At 38.2% G+C, this 19,467-nt stretch overlaps 1 protein-coding gene across 3 annotated transcripts in view; it reads left to right on the top strand.

The window, feature by feature from the left end:
- LOC127640107 (calcium-dependent secretion activator 2-like) overlaps positions 1-19,467 on the top strand; it is a 216,752-nt gene that overhangs the window by 122,000 nt on the left and 75,285 nt on the right. For all 3 annotated transcript variants that reach the window (XM_052122508.1, XM_052122507.1, XM_052122509.1), the window contains exons 8-12: positions 1,658-1,797; positions 6,384-6,450; positions 6,642-6,750; positions 7,561-7,767; positions 15,314-15,450. In XM_052122508.1, coding sequence (XP_051978468.1) covers positions 1,658-1,797; positions 6,384-6,450; positions 6,642-6,750; positions 7,561-7,767; positions 15,314-15,450 — 660 coding nt within the window. The remainder of the gene's footprint in view (positions 1-1,657; positions 1,798-6,383; positions 6,451-6,641; positions 6,751-7,560; positions 7,768-15,313; positions 15,451-19,467) is intronic.

Here is a 19,467-nt window from a genome sequence, read left to right as displayed (position 1 = left end):
CTGAGGCCGTTGTGGAGAAGGCTCACCAGCGCCTCTTCTTCCTGAGACGGCTGAGGAAGTCTGGAATGAACCACCACATCCTCACACGGTTCTACACTAGTACTGTAGAGAGCATCCTGACTGGCTGCATCACTGCCTGGTACCGCAATAGCCCACAACCACAAAGACCTGAAAAGGGTGGTGCGAACTGCCAGAAACATCATCGGAGGTGAGCTTCCCTCCCTCCAGGACATATATAACAGGCAGTGTGTGAAAAAAGCTCAGAGGATCATCAGAGATTCCAGCCACCCGAGTCATGGGCTGCTCTCACTGCTACCATCAGGCAGGCGGTATCGCAGCATCAGGACCCGCACCAGCCGACTACATGACAGCTTCTTCCCCCAAGCAATCAGACTTTTTAACACTTGATCTCTCACGATCAATATATCAGCACTGCACTTTATTACTCTATTATCTCACACTGGACTGTCATAATTATATTCTCCTCAATACAACTACTTATATATATATATATATTTTAAATACTTTTTATTTTTATTGTATGTGCATTCTATATCATGTGTATTGTTTACTGTACATTGTATATTATTATTGTTTTGTGTAAATAAGTTGTTTATTGTAAATTGGTATATGTCTCGTCACTGTCATGACTGCTATGTTGATCGAAACTGCACACAAGACTTTCACCTACTGTTGCACTTGTGTACATGGAAGTGTGACAAAGTGATTTGATTTGATACTGTGCAAAAGCTTTAGGCACTTGTGAAAAATGTTGCATAGTGTGGATGTCTTCAAAAATAATTTCATAAAAAGTTTTCATTTATCACTGTCATACAAGGTGTAGTAAACATAAAAAAGCTAAATAAATTTTCGGTTTGACCACCTTTGCCTTCAAAACAGCACCAATTATCATAGGTACACCTGGACACAGTTTTTCTTGGTTGTTGGCAGATGGGATGTTTCAACCTTGGAGAATTCACACAGTTCTTCTATCTATTTAGGCTGTCTCAACTGCTTCTGTCTCTTTCTGTAATCTCAGACTGACACGATGTTCAGTGTGGGGGGGCTTTGTGGAGGCATGCTATCTGTTGTAGGGCTCCCTGTTCTTCTATTCTAATATTTTCTATTTGCAAAAGTAATGCGTGGGAGTCTAACATTTATATTTCCTTTTGAAACACTAATGCTGAAGAAATAAATAACCATCTTTAGCCACATTTTTTTGTGAAACATCTTATTTGCCTAAGACTTTTGCACAAAATAGGAGTAATAACTGTTAATCAGAAGGTCGCTGGTTCGATCCCCACACCCACCACCATTGTGTCCTTGAGCAAGGCACTTAACTCCAGGGTGCTCTGGGGGGATTGTCCCTGTAATAAGTGCACTGTAAGTCGCTTTGTATAAAAGCGTCTGCCAAATGCATAAATGTAAATGTAAATACTGTATATAGTCAAATTAATAACAAAATTACTTTGAAAAATTTGTACCACCCTGGACCCCAGACCTGAATAGTTTTTAAACATTGGTTATGGCCCTGCCTCTCTCTCTCTTGTACATCATCTCCCATCTCCCCCTTCACACCCATTTTTCCAGATGCTCATCCAGGTGTATCAGTACTAATCATGTGTTTCCCTTTTTTCTTTTTTCTCATTCTCTCCAGGTGGTTCTTCATCCCACCACAAATGGACCCAAAACAGCAGAGATGCACAAGATGGTGGTTCCTAAGAACAGCCAAGATGTAGACCTGAAAATTAAACTGGCAGTCCGCATGGACAAGCCTCCCAACATGAAGCATAGTGGGTACGTCTTTAATGATGCTCATTCCATTTATCTCCATGATTTAGAATGATCCATATACACTTGCCGGCCACTTTATTAGGTACAGCTGTACATTTACTTATTCATGTGATACTCTAATCAGCCAATCATGTGGCAGCAGTGTAATGTACAAATTAATTTGTGCTGATAAGGGTCAGGAGCTTGAGTTAATGTTCACATCAACCATCAGAATGGGGAAAAAGGGATCTCAGTGATTTAGACTGTGTCATGATTGTTGGTGCCAGACTGTCTGGTTTGAGTATTTTTGTAACTGCTGATCTCCTGGGATTTTCATGTAAAATAGTCTCTACCTTGTAAAGAGAATGGAGCCAAGAACAAAAAACGTCCAGCGAGCGGCAGTTCTGTGGAAGGAAACACCTTGTTGATGAGAGAGAGATCAACGGAGAATGACCAGACTGGTTAGAGCGGACAGAAAGACTACAGAAACTCAGATAACCGCACTGAACAATTGTGGTGAGAAGAATACCATCAAACCCTTAGGGCTACAACAGCAGAAGACCACGTTGAGTTCCACTTCTGTCAGCCAAGAACAGAAAACTGAGGCTGCAGTGGGCCTACCTTTTGTGTACCTCAGCAGAAATCCAGATTTGTCAGACCAGGCGATGTTTTTCCAATTGTCTTCTGTCCAGTTTGGTGAGCCTGTGCCCACTAAAGCCTCAGTTTCCTGTTCTAAGCTGACAGTAGTGGTACCCGGAAGGGTCTTCTGCTGCTGTAGCCCATCCACCTCAATGTTCGACGTGTTGTATGTTCAGAAATGCTTTTCTGCATAGAACTGTTGTAACGTGTGTATATTTGGGTTACTGTCACCCTCCTGTCAGATTCATTTTCACCCACAGAACTGACATGGACAAGAACTGACAAAAAACTGGATGTTTTTTGTTCTTGGCACCATTCTGAGTAAATTCTAGAGAATGTTGTGCAGGAAAATCCCAGGAGATCAGAAGTTACAGAAATACTCAAACCAACCCATCTGGCACAAACAATCATGCCATGGCCTATATCACTGAGATCACATTTTCCCCATTCTGAGATCACATTACCCATTTGATTGGCTGATTAGATAATCACATGAAAATTAGATGTACAGGTGTTCCTAATAAAGTGGCTGGTGAGTGTATATATATTTAAAGGTACACTGTGGAGGATTTCTTATTAAATTAAACGCATAGGTGCAGCAAATAGTATCAAAATCTATTGTATCAGCAAATTTTTTTGGACGTTCTCTTACTGTTGTTGCTCAGAAATATTGAGTGAATTTTTGATCTTTATTGTTTCCTGATGTTAGCTTCTGTCTGGATTGTTTTTTTTTTTTTTTATATATAATAATAATTATTATTTATTAGTCTTGACAGTAATAAAAAAAAAAAAAAATCAAAACCCATTTAACTGGCAGCACGTTTAGAGGAATAAAGGAACATTTGGAAAAGCATGCTTGCAGTGCCACCAAGGGTCTGATGGTGGTATTTGTCATGTAAAACTTGCTCCCTTAAAATGCAATTCCATACTTTTAACAAACTCCAAGTCTATCAGAACCTACTGGAGTCTGCATCTTACTCACCAGTTGATCCATAATCTCCCAGGAAATTTTTCTTGTCTATCCTAAAAGTCAAGCATTTATATAAGACAAGTATTTACATTATTTTTTACTTATTTTCTGTGAACTCCCCAAACTTTTTTTTTTAAACTTATTTCATAATTAATAAGTACAGATTAATGTAAAATGTTAGTGCCGTTCTTTCATTTTCCTAGTCTAGTCTTCACAAATCCAACTGATCTTTCTACTGTATGTCAGTAAATACTATAATCCTCAAAAGCGAGTAGCACCAGTGAAGATGTGCAGGACCAGCTGCTGGGGTCTCAGCTTCAGTGGTGCGGGGTCAAGTGTTATATCAGTGCCATCAGCTTGCTAATTGTATGATTCCTCTATAGAGAGGCTCCCTGAGAGCACTGCACTAATTGGCAGAAGCCTCTTCAGCCTGGAATTACTGACTGCAATCCCCACAAGAAGTTCTGAAAGAGACAGAGTCATTCACAAATACACACTTATGAGCACAGACAGACACTAGTTTACTAAGAAATGCTCACAATTCTAATGAATTGTGACCAGAACTCATAAATGCAGCATAAAAGTAATCCATAAGACATTCCATGTCTTCTGAAGTGATAAGATAGGTGTTGGTAAGAAACAGTTCAATATTAAGTCCCTTTTTTACTGTAAATTCACATTCAGCCACCTACTTGTTGGGGCTAGTCAAAAGTGGAGATTTATAAAGAAAGTCATACACATCTGGGATGGCATGAGGTTTAGTATATAATGAGATAATTTTTATTTTAGGGCAAACTATTCCTTTAATATAGTCACTTTTAGTGGAAAAGTTATGCACTAATTCCTGCGGATTCAAACCAAAGAAATTGTAGACTGTATTATATGGTAAAGATATCATTATAAAGGCTTTTTATGCAAAAGTGCAATAGCTATGATGTTGTGAACTGATACACAGAAGTGCAAAAGATACAGTTGATAATGGAAAATATTGGTAATTTGGTGGTTTCTGCACACCAATACAGAAGGAGGGTAAACTTTGGGGAAGATAACTACTGTATCCATACTGAAAAAGTTATGCCAGCTTTTGAGACCTTCACAAGACCAGAATCAGATCATTTCAGTTTAAATTTAGTCTGATTATATACACACACACACATTAAACACAAAAACAAACACCTGATGACCGTCACCGTGTATGGGAAAGACTGGGATTTGTGGGGAGTTTTTCAGGTTGAGTGCACTCCATTAAAAGAAGCCATCTGTTTATCAGTGGAGTGACTGCAGAATTGGGAGCCACTCAGTTTTGTGGAGTGACCCTCTTTGGCCCTGAGAGAGAGAGTGCTGCCAGCTCCAGACTGATCAGTCTCTCTCTCTCTCTCTCTCTCTCTCACTCTTTCTTTCTCCCCCATGTTCCTTTCAACTTCTTTTTGTATCCCTGTAAAACCAGCTCTGCCCTTTTTCGTTTCAGGGTCAAGGCACACATTAAAGGCTTTTACATGTTAAGGATTTATCTCATAAAATCTCCCTTAACATCACCTTTCAGTTACAGCCACGCATTGCTTTTCTGATTTATTGATTTGTATCTTATCATGCAATATTTTTCACTACCAGTGCTGAAAGTGAAATACACAACGTTGTAGATGCAAGGAGTGTGCAAAGGAGAAACATTTTCTTGACTGTTCCATTTGTAGCTACTGTCTATTAAAAGTTTGAGTGTGATTTCAAAAATTATTAATTTATTATACATGATTTGTTTTTTATTGGGTAAAAGATCAGTTGGTGTTAGTTGCTGTATACAATGTTAAATAAAAACTAAAGCTTTATGATCTGCAATGCTGCCATTTAACCACATGGGGGCACTGCCACCTTTGTAATAACAACCACCTGCACCGTATCTCCAATGACACTTTCTCATTGCGTTCTCCAAATATTGTTGCATTTGACTATTTGCGGCCTTGTGTTCGTTTAAATGTTCACAGTGCAATATCATATGTCGTGACAAATCTATTGGTGAGCACTTCATTAGGAGATGGATTAAAGGAATTTTAATCAAGCAGTGACATTTTTCATACAAACAGGATAGGCCTAAGTCTTAAACAGATATTTATCGAATAAACTTGACAATTTTAAGAATATTCAGTAGACAAAAATCTCAGAAAACACGAGTTGTGAAAATTGTGATTTAGGACAGGGGTTTATATATATACTTGTATTCCCGAATGAATTAGCCAAAAAGCGCCATTATTACGGCATTCTCTTGCGACGTGACAAAACTACTGTTCAACGCTCCCATTAGGCCTATATAAGAACCTGTCCTTTGTAGCCCATTGTAGGGCGCGTTTGGGGTTTGTCATATTGCATGGAGTGTGACAACTGTGTATCTTTTAGATGTTTATTATTATTCCCCCCGCCCAGTGAGTCGAAATGACGTTACTGTCTAAATGGGATCATGTGTATCATCAGAAAGGTGTCGGACTGTGAGCCGAAATCACTTTCACAAATGGATGATCACCTCTGCCACATGTTAACCCAGATTGGCCTTCGTCCATGCACTCATAGCTCCCTCAACCTTGACTAGAGTTTTTTCCACCACAGTCGCTATAATGCCCATTTATGAAGAATTGATTTCACCTCTCCCATATTTCTGCACACATCTTTCTTTTGGTCAAACTTCCGAGAATGTGAGATTAATCAATATCTTTAGATGCTTTTTTTTCCTCCGTCAGTGAGTGAACATGAGGCATTTGTGAAATCATAAAATAGTATAAAAAATAGCAAAAATGAAAGCATGGCAACTAAACTCTAGCCAACTTCTGGTCGTTTTATTAGGCTGCTTGATGAATGGAGTCTGATATTTTGTAATTATAATTTATCATGATTTTTCCTCATGCCAGTAAAATTGTCACCACGCGCAAAAAGCACTTAAATATAGGTAATGTTTCCGCTGTCGATTCGATTAGACCATGTCACTCTTTTCACCATCACTTCTTTTTCTGTCAAGGTATCTTTACGCCTTAGGCCAGAGAGTTTGGAAACGGTGGAAGAGGAGATATTTTGTACTTGTTCAGGTAGGCCAATGGTCGAATTGTAACTCTCCATTCGAATGTAATGGTAATTAAAAAAAAATGTAACCTGTGTGCGTAGCCTTTGAAACAATAATTTAAGAGATTACTGGGTATTCAAACGATTTTATATCCTTCTTTTGGACTTCACACAATGTCTGAGTGGAATCTCTGTAATTTTGTGTGTTTTGTCGCAGGTGAGTCAGTACACGTTTGCAATGTGCAGTTACCGGGAGAAGAAGTCAGAGCCTCATGAACTGATGCAGTTGGACGGATACACGGTAGATTTCTCCGATCCGCAGCCAGGTACACTCACGCTCCATCGGTAATAGATTATTCAGTTACACAGTCGAATGTTTCCCTGTACATTTTAGATAAATAATTAAAAAAGCATCATGTAAATTTGGGGAATTCAGTCTGGTTAAAAAGAAAATTCAAAGGGCTTAGAGTTATTTGCAAATAACTACTTCATAATTATGCCGTCAGAACCATTGAGAATTTTCGCCCACATTAGCGCGAATGACACGTTACGAATTATGGATTAAAACAAGATTTTACATTTTAAAAAGAACGAAATATGGTGTAAATTATATGTTAACACCTAGAACATTATTCATTATTAGCTCAGTACTGAATAGTAATTAAAATAATGCATGTGTGCTAATAGTAAACGTTGATATGTGTATATATAATGGGATTACATTTTTATTTTTATTTTTCCCAATGACTATTATTCTATGATCCTGACTGTATTTACCTCATGAGCAGAGCACTCTCTTGTTTCTGAAAATGGCTTTGTCAATGAATCGCTAACAATTAATTGGCCATTTTGGCCAACAAAATTTAAACGTATTACACTGCAAACAACACTTCTCTTTGTACAAGGACAACAGTTTTGTCCATTTGTGCATTTCTTGTTCATAAATATATGGAATTTATATACCTGTTCAGCAACCTTCTATTTGCAATTCATTTAATGCACTGTTAGATGCACTCACATTTAACAACTGAATAAAAGTGCATTTATAAAAACATGAACATCCTACATGAAAGTCTTTGAGTGAAGTGTTCTTGAATGAATTGTAGGTATGTTTTAATATGCAACCAAAATTTCAGGTCTTCAGGGAGGTCGAGCCTTTTTCAGTGCTGTCAGAGAAGGCGATCTGGTTGTATTTGCCAGCAATGATGATCAGGACCGTGCCCTGTGGGTCCAGGCCATGTACCGTGCCACAGGACAGTCCTACAAACCAGTAGCACCTGCCCAGAACCAGCAGAACTGCAGAGGAGGGAATGCCCAAAAGGATGCACCGGTGTCCTTGCTCAGTAGGTTATCTTTTTATTAAAATATGTGTTCTGTTATTAAAATTACAATGACACTTTTAAACATATCAGAGGTTATAATATCTTCCTACGGTTGTAATAATTAAGCATCTTGGAGAATATGGCCTTTTATCAACTACGGCCAATTTGTTCTCCTTGAATAGTCTTTTCCAAGCTGGCGCTTTAACCAAAAATAAGTTTTTACTACGGTAATAAAATGGTTGCCAAATTAATTCCGAAAGGATTGGAGAGGGTAGGCTCTTTTTCTGCCACCTCCTGAATGGACTCTCGAAGGTTGTGGTGGCCAGACATCGATCCATTGGGCTGCAGCACAGACAGTGTCTAAGCAAATGTCAGCAGGGGGCTTACATAACCCAAACACTGCTGTGGAGTGAAAGAAGGAACCTTTACAAAACTGAAACGCTACAATTTGCTCACTTTCAAACAAACAAGGTGAGACGAATGAGGTTTATCATAGTTCTTTGTGAACAGTTCCTCTGCTGCCAACAGAGAGCTAGGGAACATTTTTAATAAAACTTGTAGTCCTTTATAATTGTAATAATGTAGATACAAATTATTGGCAGTTTGAATGGTATTTCAATGTTTGGACACAGATTATTTGCATTGTCAAAACTAATTTTGGTTCTTGGAAAATACATTATAACTTGCTTTAGATTACTTAGGAAAACACCCTCACTTTGTCTTCTTTATAATGTCATTATGACAAATCTCTGTAAAGGAACATTTCACTGATCCTAATGTTTTTTGTGAGCACTAATGGCATTTGTAAAAATAAAAGCTGGCCTTTGTAAGTTCACAATGTGCCTTCCTAAAGCCTCAGACATGCACAGTCTTCCCAGCCGTGTGCAAATGCACACTCCACTTCACTCACGGTCTCCATGCTTACGAGCTCTACCATTGACTTTTCTTAACAGATACCCTAGAGAATATATATATATATAGAAAAAATATATATATATATATATATATATATATATACATATATATATATATATATATATATATTTATTTATTTTTTTCTCATGCTGTACAATAATTGTCATGCATTTTTTCATGTGTCTGGAATTTGAAGAAAAATGCACAAGTTGTTCAGAGATCCAAAAATTAAGTTGTTGTCACACCTACCAATCGTGAGGAGTGATTTGATCAAATTTAACGGCTGTACAGTAAACATATATATTCTTCAATAATTGCATTATTTTAATAAAATAAATGTTTGTCCCTTTAACAATCAAATTATATAGCTGCTTATGTGACAGACAATGCAGGTCATTGTGTCCATTGGTGCACCACAGTCTCCATCTATCTGTGAAACTGCACCTGGCACAAAAATAGCCAAGATTTTAGAATGATTTGTGACTTTTCCCCTAATATTTGCATTTTGGTGGCTTGATGCAAGGTACATCCCACATTTGTGTCAGCACATGGAGTTCTGGCTGAAAAAAGTAACAATCAGGCAACAGAATTTTTCCACCAAGGTAAAGTTGTTTGAAACCGCCATGCAAGTTGTAACAAGTTTTACTGATTAATTATGCCCGCAATTATTGCTCTTAACCATGTAATGTTGAAGTTCCTTATTAATTTACAGGCCAACTGCTGAGTAACTTCGTTTTTTTTACTCTGCAATGCCCATTTTCATTAACAACACTTGGGAAGTGTTGACTTCGGACACTGTTTATATTTAATTAAGGCGAGTTTTATGACAAGAAACATGAAAAGTACCTATTGGATCATTAAAACCGAGCCATGTCTTCATCTCCTTACTGTGCAAATCAGAATCAGCGTTATTGCCAAGTATGCTTACACATTCAAGGAATTTGTCTTGTTGATTGGAGCTTCCACTGCACAAACAATACAGCAACAAGACAGATGATAATAAAAAATTAAAATAGAATAAAAATAATATATATATGTGTATGTAGATAAATAGATAGAGATATATAGACGTTTCAGTTCAAAGTGGCTTTATTGGCATTGCTGTAAACGATATAAATGTGTTTATATATATATATATATATATATATATATATATATATATATATATATATATATATATATATATATATACACACAAATACAAATCTGTTATATTCAGAAGCAAGGGAAAAATATAATTGCAGTTACTAGTAACTTGGGTATTTGGATAATTAAAAGTTATTGCATTCGTTTAGAAATCATTTTTATGCATTGGATTTTATCATGAATTAAAAATACACTTTCAAAAATGTCATTAAATTACAGAAAGTATTTCACCTAAACCTCAAAATATCCAGATCGGTTGGATGCAGCTTAACTAAATCCAACACGTTTTGGTGATTCAATGGAGTTATTAAGCCTGACATTGAACTTTCTGTCATTGATTGAATCACACAGATCTTGACGTACACGCATGAGACCTTCTGCAAGCTTGAATTCTTCACACACACATCCTAAGCTGTCTTACTGCTTTACCCTCAAAAGTGACTTCAGTGGTCTTAAAGCCTGATCACTGTTTTTGTCAAAGGGTTTAGTTTCATATTTAAGCACATGTGCGCCATGTATCCCGATGGATCACCGATCCCCTGTCCTGGCTCATTAGTCTTTCAGAGTCGGGCTGGTTTCACTTGAAATGACCCGCTGGGCTGTACCTGTGATATTGCCCCCGACACTGTGTTGATACCTGTCATAAAGCTCTCATCCACCTTGGCAGGGTATGTCAGATGGATGTGACTGCTGGCATGAAGACAGTAATGAGAGATGGCCTGGCTGCCTGTCCCAGACCGGGAAGCACAAGGCGTGTTCCCGGCCCCTTCAGATAGGATTAAAGACAACACCCCCTCCCCTCCACACTGACTCCGTCCACTTGTCCATGGATAATGGCTGTAACTTAAAGTTGACATGGATCAATGTTCTGCTTCTGTCAAACCCGATCTGTCAGACTTGCACCCCTTGGATCAATACCATGCCTCACTCCTCTTTATTACCGCAGTTAATCTATATCTCCTATTGTCTCTTTTCTATGATCCTGCCATCTTCACCAAAAAGATGATGCTTCTGTGGTAATAAATGTAAAATGACCTACATCAAATTAAAGGGACAGACAATGGATAGTCTAGGCTGGGCACTTTTGTTTGGCCCAAAAGAAAAGAAAAGTGAGTGTTTCTCGAGTTGATTGGTGGACTGTACTTCTGCTCACCTAACATGCAATGGTTTGGGGGAACTAACAAATGCCCACACTGCTTCCAGGCACACATAGGGCTATTTTCGGTCAATACAAGCTGACCACAAAGTCATTGGCATGCCAGAAATGGCAGTGTTAATAAAAGCAATCACTAATGCTCGTCCCAAGAAGGTGCCGCTGGCCATGGAGGCGTCAGGAGATGTGTCTCAAAAGCCTTGGTCTTTTGTGGTCCTTGTGAAGTAAAGGCCCTCGCTCCGCATATGTGGGCTCTCAACACGCCGCTAGCAAGTGTTAGGCTTTTCATGGACCTCCCCATTAGCCCATTTTGAGGACATTTGTGAGAACCGTGGTGAAAGGACTGGAAATGAACTTGGGCACACTTTTAGTGCTTTCTCCTGCTTTTTCTGCCTAGTGTCTTTCTTTCTTTCTTCTCTTTCTCTGACTCGCCCTGACCCTGCGCCCTCTTTGCATCATGCCAAACATGTTGGTGTATGGTTATTTTATTTTTTTCTGTATTCATTTTCCCCATCATTTCCACCCATCTGTGTGGTCTTTGTGTCAAAAGTCTGAATGCATTCAGGAGAGACAGATGGCGAACATGCATCCTCAACCATACGCACACATCAGTCCTAATTACAGCACTTTCGCTGAGGTGGGCTACTTTTTATCTAAGGTCGAGGCTCATTCAACAAATAACGACTTTTTTCTGACACAATTGTCGTCTCAAGTCACCGAAAAATTGCTTTGAAAAAAGTGTTTCGAGGTCACATATTATTGTTAAAATTATTTTTCCACAAATTTTATTTGATTAATGGGGTAAAGATCAGAATATTCACCCAGTAGTAGCTAATTGAGGGGCAACCATGGTTTTTGGCTGATTCTGCCCTTTTATTTTCAAAGACTGAATGCAAGTTTGAATGCAACTGCTGCTCAACTGACAAATGAAATTACATTTGAGTAAATTTGTGTGTGGACTTCTGTGCTTATATTTATGTGTGTGTGTGTGTGTGTGTGTGTGTGTACAGGACAAAGTGCTAATGTTTTACAGCAGTTTACAGCCATAATGTTTTAGAGTGGCTGCCAGTTTGAAGTGTTTGCAGCTGAAATATGGAAAACTGAGTTTCACAGTGTATCTTTGGCCAAAAGAGGTGAAATACAAACACTAGAGCTGTGTATGAAGATAGAGTCTATGTAACCAAACACAGATTTCTGTCTTTTGCAGCACGTCTCAAGGTGTGAACCACGCTTCTCTGCTTCGTTTTTATAACAGTTAGCATAATTTAAATATTAGGTGATATGAAATGTTCAGAATTTGGCTTTGTACTTTTATTTTAAGCAAGACACTCTGGGCTTTCTATCAATTTAGAAATTATTGCATATTGGTGTAATTATGCATTTATAAAATACACAATGTATGTAAATGAGTGTGTGTGTGTGTGTGTATATATATGTGTGTGTGTATATATATATATATGTGTGTGTGTATATATATATATATATATATACACTCACCTAAAGGATTATTAGGAACACCATACTAATACTGTGTTTGACCCCCTTTCGCCTTCAGAACTGCCTTAATTCTACGTGGCATTGATTCTGAAAGCTGAGTGAAAGGTGCTGAAAGCATTCTTTAGAAATGTTGGCCCATATTGATAGGATAGCATCTTGCAGTTGATGGAGATTTGTGGGATGCACATCCACGGCACGAAGCTCTTGTTCCACCACATCCCAAAGATGCTCTATTGGGTTGAGATCTGGTGACTGTGGGGGCCATTTTAGTACAGTGAAACTCATTGTCATGTTCAAGAAACCAATTTGAAATGATTCGAGCTTTGCGACATGGTGCATTATCCTGCTGGAAGTAGCCATCAGAGGATGGGTACATGGTGGCCATAAAGGGATGGACATGGTCAGAAACAATGCTCAGGTAGGCCGTGGCATTTAAACGATGCCCAATTGGCACTAAGGGGCCTAAAGTGTGCCAAGAAAACATCCCCCACACCATTGCACCACCACTACCAGCCTGCACAGTGGTAAAAAGGCATGATGGATCCATGTTCTCATTCTGTTTACGCCAAATTCTGACTCTGCCATCTGAATGTCTCAACAGAAATCGAGACTCATCAGACCAGGCAACATTTTTCCAGTCTTCAACTGTCCAATTTTGGTGAGCTCTTGCAAATTGTAGCCTCATTTTCCTATTTGTAGTGGAGATGAGTGGTACCCGGTGGGGTCTTCTGCTGTTGTAGCCGATCCGCCTCAAGGTTGTGCGTGTTGTGGCTTCACAAATGCTTTGCTGCATACCTCGGTTGTAACAAGTGGTTATTTCAGGCAAAGTTGCTCTTCTATCAGCTTGAATCAGTCGGCCCATTCTCCTCTGACCTCTAGCATCAACAAGGCATTTTCGCCCACAGGACTGCCGCATACTGGATGTTTTTCCCTTTTCACACCATTCTTTGTAAACCCTAAAAATGGTTGTGCGTGAAAATCCCAGTAACTGAGCAGATTGTGAAATACTCAGACTGGCCCGTCTGGCACCAACAACCATGCCACGCTCAAAATTGCTTAAATCATCTTTCTTTCCCATTCTGACATTCAGTTTGGAGTTCAGGAGATTGTCTTGACCAGGACCACACCCCTAAATACATTGAAGCAACTGCCATGTGATTGGTTGATTTAGATAATTGCATTAATGAGAAATTGAACAGGTGTTCCTAATAATCCTTTAGGTGAGTGTGTGTGTGTGTATATATATATATATATATATTCAGTATACTGTATGTATGTATATTCAGTATACTGTATGTATGTATATTCAGTATACTGTATGTATGTGTGTATATTTAAGCAATATCACATGAACATGAGTGTGATATGGCCCTACATCAGCACTGTTGTGATTCGGCCGCAGGCCGAGTGCCATAGGTAATCACAGCAGTGCTGATTTAGGGCCATATAGCACAACAACGAGTGTGATATTATGATTATATACAACAGTTCAATGAACAAGTACATTTCATTTTTTTTTTTTAAACTGAGTACGGTCATAAAAACGCATTTGTTCATGAAACTACTTTCTTATGCGACGGACCTGAATCTGCCGTTGCTGGTTCAAACCAAATGATGCATTCAAGCCTTCGTTAATTATTCAAAAATATCCCTTAAGAAATCATATCACGGCTGTTTCTACCAAGTTATTGGATAAACAAGGATGGATGTGTGTGGGAGAGAGAGAGAGAGAGAGAGAGAGAGAGAGAGAGGAGTGTGCGCGATCACCTGTTGCCACAACCAAGCAGAGATGCTGTCAGCTTTCTGAAGATCAGCTTTCTCAGTGAAAAAATTGCGTCCAAGCAGGGGTATTTCTGCCTATTTCGCAGTAGCTGGTGCGCAAGAGTCATTCACTATAGAAACCGCAATCGTCTCTGCCATTTTGAACAGTTGTTCCTCTCCAATGTGGAAACTCCAGTAAGAGGTAAGCACCTTGAGTTCTGTAATTAAGCAGTCTGTTGTGTCTCTCAGCTGTGATGAGCCTTAATGCTGAAGTTGTTAGTTTAAAGCTTTTTAAAGCTATTTTCTAGCTTTACTAGTGTAGTAGTAATACAAGCGATCACAGAGCATTGTTGTATGTAAACACTGACTGACGGGATTCACTTCACGTCATGTAACTGACTCCAATTACACACATAAATCTTTGCCACAACCTGCTGGCTAACATACTGTAATGTCAAAGTAAAGACAGCGCTCTGGACACCTGTGTAAGAGACACGCATACAGTAGCTCTTAACACATCTGCACTGCTCTTACACTTTAGTTTAGAACGACATGAACATGAACACAAGCGGAGTGATACACACAGTGAAGCGTCAGAGTGCTGATGGTGTGAGACCATCAGTGCTCACAGAACGTCTCTCATCCAATCAGATTCGAAGACCGGAACTAACTGTTGTATAAATATATATATTTATATACACTCACACATTACATACAGTATGTTCTGTATATCTCAATGTATATTTACAATCTCTTAATGTGGTTGTGATACATAATATGCAAACCTGTATGATTTCATGTAGCCCAAAAGGAGATAGGTAGAATGTTAACTTCAGTTACCATTGAGTAATTGCATATTATTTCTACAATAAAAGTAAATGGTGTCTGAGGTTAACATTCTGCTTAACATCTCTTTTTGTGTTTGTGTACGAAATAAAGTCAGGTTTGGAACAAATTAGGTTGAGTAAATGATGTTTAGGTGAACTATCGCTTTAACTGGCCATCTCACATGGTGGGAATGGGATTCAAAGCACAAAAACAGTCCAGAATGCTAGTGTGAGCCAAATGTCTGACTGACTTTTTTTTCTGGCTCAGGTCTTGAGAAGACTCAGAGACAGGGAGTGGAGGAGCTCATCTCTGCCGTGCCCTGCAACTTCAACCACGCCAGCTTGTTCCGCATCCTGCAGAAATACACGCTCACACACCGCATGAATGACTCATTTTCCTGCCTGGTAAGTCGAGTGTGAGCAGAAATGTCTGTGATTGAATTGGGAATAATACTATTCAGAATCAAGCAATTCAAAATTCAAGCAGATTATGACATTGTAATCAATCGATCAATCAACAAGTCACAATAGATATTAACCTAATGCTGTGATTACGTTGTGTCAGAATTTCTGCATTTTTTTTACTCAGTGTTGTACACATACTCAGACCTTAAAAGTACACTCACTGAGCACTTTTTTAGGAACAATATGGTCCTAATAAAGTGTCCAATGTGGTCTTCTACTGTTGTAGCCTATCTGCCTCAAGGTTCAAAGTGCTGTGCATTCTGAGATGCTATTCTGCTCACTACAGTTGTACAGAGTTGTTATCTGAGGTACCGTAGCCTTTCTGTCAGCTCTAACCAGTCTCACCATTCTCCTTGAACTCTCTCATCAACAAGGCATTTCCATCTGCAGAACTGCCGCTCACTGCAAGTTTTTTTTGTTTTTGGCACCATTTGGAGTAAATTCTAGAGACTGTGGTGAGGGAAAATCCCAAGAGATCAGCAGTTACAGATATACTCAAACCAGCCCATCTGGCACCAAAGATCATGCCACGGTCAAATCAAATGTTTCCCCATTCTGATGGTTGATTTAACTGAATCTCCTGACCTGTATTATGACTTTATGCATTGCACTGCTGCCATACGATTGGCTGATTAGATAATCATATGAATAAGTAGGTGTACCAAATAACTAAAAGTGTATTTTTTTTCTATGGCAACATTTTTTTTGTGTTTTTTAAAAAGTGAAATATTACATGCCATATTGGTACTTATATGTATTATATTATTATAGGCATTGTTATATGCCATATTGTTACTTTTTTTTACATTACGTCCTGACGGTTAAGAAGTTCAGAAGTTCTTTGAACACCTTTTGCTAGATGGAATCTTGTAATTACAATAATGTCGACATGACATGAACGCACCATAACACCAGTTTCTGACCAGATGTGACTTGATACGTTTCCAGAGATATACAGTTTGTCTGTCCACATTAAAAGTGAAAATGCTGTGTGACATGACACAATAACAGCCAATTAGAACTTTTAGAATCAATTGTTTCATTCATAAAAGTTTAATATACTATTATGTAGAGTGGAATTTTGGGCTAATTTCACCATGAACGGGGCTACTCAACATGACCGACAAAATGTCCTGTTGCTTGTTGTGGTTGCAACTGGTTGGGACAAAAACTCATGAATTTATCTGGAATAGTGAGGTTTTATCATGTGTTGTAATAGTTGTAACACACAGAATGCTTGGCCAGCGTATGGTCATGCTGTTAACTAACATACTTTCTTGGATACGGAGTACTCGAGGCAAGATACTGTGTTTTTAAATGTCTTTGCTATAAATCAGATGTTATTTTTCAGCAAGAAAATGGATAATAACGGAAGGTTGTTTGGCATAGTGACTTGCCTCAATCCGGGTGACAGAGGACGAATTTCAGTTGCCTCCACGTCCTCATCCATGCATCTTATTACATGGCTTGTTGAGCGCGTTACCTCAGAGAGACCTAGTGCATGCGGAGGCTTCACGCTATTCTCCGCAGCATCCACGCACAACTCCCCATGAACCCCACCCAGAGCGAGAACCACATTATAGTGACCACGAGGAGGTTACCCAACGTGACTGTACCCACCCTAGCAACCAGGCCACACATTTAAAAGTAAAAGTCTCCCTCACTAGGACCCTACGGAGTTTAAAGTGATATTGTGCTGATATAGTGGCAAGAGTTATAGTATTTATATATAGGGAATTTCATTAGCTACAGTGCTGTGGAAACTTATTTGCCCCCATCCTGACCTGTTTTTGTGTATATAGTATACTAAATTGTTAAAAAGAAATTCAAACAAAATATAACATCAAACAAAGGCAATCACAAATTTTAACACAATGTAAACACAATTTTTTTTTAAATGATAATGTTATTTACTGAAGCAAAAATGTTATCCACTACCAACTGGGCCTGTGTGAGAAAGTTTTAGTTACTAAATCCCTAAATCTAAGAAACTGCATTCATAATGGGGTTCAGATGGACTAGACAAACCTAATGTAGAAAATTGGCACAGTTGTGCACCTTCCCAGAACACCTTCCCAAAACACATGTTGATAATCCTCAAACCTTTTGGGAGAATGTTCTGTGCAACTGTTTGGAAGACAGGGGTCCCATTACATCTGTTGTAAATCAAACACACAATTCCACAAAAAGACCATCATACCTACAGTCAAGCATGATTGTGGTAGTTGGACTTGTGGGGATGCTTTACTGCTTCTGGGCCAGGGCGACTTGCAATAATTGAAGAAAACATGAATTATGCGCTCTACCAGAAAATTCTAAAGGAGAATGTCCAGTCATCAGTCCTTGAGTTGAATCTCAAGCGCGACTGGATTATGCAGCAAGACAATGATCCAAAGTATAGGAGTAAAAAGATGCAAAATATATAGAAAATTCAAGTTTTGGTGTGGGCTAGTCCAAGTCCTGACTTAAACCCAATTGAGATGCTGTGGCAGGACCATAAATGGGCAGTTTATGCTTAAACCCTCCTATGTGGCTGAACTAAAGCAGTTTTGCAAAGATGAGTGGGCCAAAATGCCACCTCAGCTTTGTGAAAGACTGATCTCCAGTTATCGGAAACATTTGGCTGCAGTTGTTGCTTCTAAATGTGGCATAACCAGTTAAGTTTAAGGGGACAATGAATAACTTTTTTGCTTCAATAAAAAATATACACTACTGTTCAAAAGTTTAGGGTCACTTACTCATTCTTTCTTTTTATTTTATTTATTTATTTACATTTTAGTCATCACAACAATGGAATAATAGAAATGGAAATATGGGAATTAGGTTGTGACAAAAAAAATCTAAACTATATTAAATACTATATTTTAGCATCTTCAAAGTGGCCACCCTTTGCCTAGAGTTTGCAGATATGAACTCTTGACATTTTCTCAAACAACTTCTTGAGGTATCACCCTGGGATACTTGTTAAGTTCTCATCTATATGTTCTCATCTATATGTTGGGCACTTATTGGCCACTTTTCTTCTTTTCTTAATTTTTTGGTCCAAGTCATCCAATTTAAAAACTTTTTTTTTTAAATAAAATTTTAGTTTTGTAATGAAATAAATGAATATGTTGGCACAATTATGTTTTTGTCTACAAAACTAATTTCAAACATTTAAGGCTTCAGATCAAAAGATTTTTAAGATCATGAGAAACATTTCAGTCAAGTTACCCCAAACTTTTGAACAGTAGTGTATATATATATTTGAAAACTGTATTTTGTGTTTACTCAGGTTGCCTTGTTTAATGTTATATCTCATTTGAAGGTCTAAAACTATTCTGTATGAAAAATACACAAAAACAGAAGAAATCAGGATGGAGGCGAATAATTTTTCAAAGCACTTAAATTTGTAATAATGATAAACAGGTGTTTAGGAAAGCAGTGTGGTAGTTTTTAATTTTTTGCTCTTTAGTGATTTGGGAGAAAATCAAATCAATGTTGTACCCTAACTCAAAAGAGAAAACTAGCTTAAGAAGAAGTGGCTATAGCACTGCATTTGGTGATGCTGAGAATAAAACACGTTGCATTATGAACTAGATTGTTAAAGTTTGTCAAGACACAATTTTGGTGGTTTTGGCAAACCCTGTCCTCACAGTTTAAAAAAAGTTTTAAAAGCTTGAGGTTTGAAGGCTTTACAGAGAAAGGATGGATGGATGGATTGATGAGCGATGGATGGATGGATAGATAATTCACCTTTGGAAAATATTATACATTGAAGTTTGAAGAGTCCCATTTGAACATTACTGGAATGTAAGTCTTTTGGATTTTTAGGTTTTTGATTGCCTGCTATGGGAAAACTGTAAGTCAAATCAGTTAGAAAAGACATAGCACCCAATTAAAAAACTCAAGGTCTGTACCAAGTTTGGTGGATGAAAGCTTGAAAGCTGTAGGAGAGTTGCATTTAATAATTTTGGA

The sequence above is a fragment of the Xyrauchen texanus genome, chromosome 49 (genome assembly GCF_025860055.1).
Source record: "Xyrauchen texanus isolate HMW12.3.18 chromosome 49, RBS_HiC_50CHRs, whole genome shotgun sequence".
Lineage (NCBI taxonomy): Eukaryota > Metazoa > Chordata > Actinopteri > Cypriniformes > Catostomidae > Xyrauchen > Xyrauchen texanus.
The sequence above is the reverse complement of the archived record's forward strand: the minus strand, read 5'-3'. Positions and strand labels throughout refer to the sequence as shown.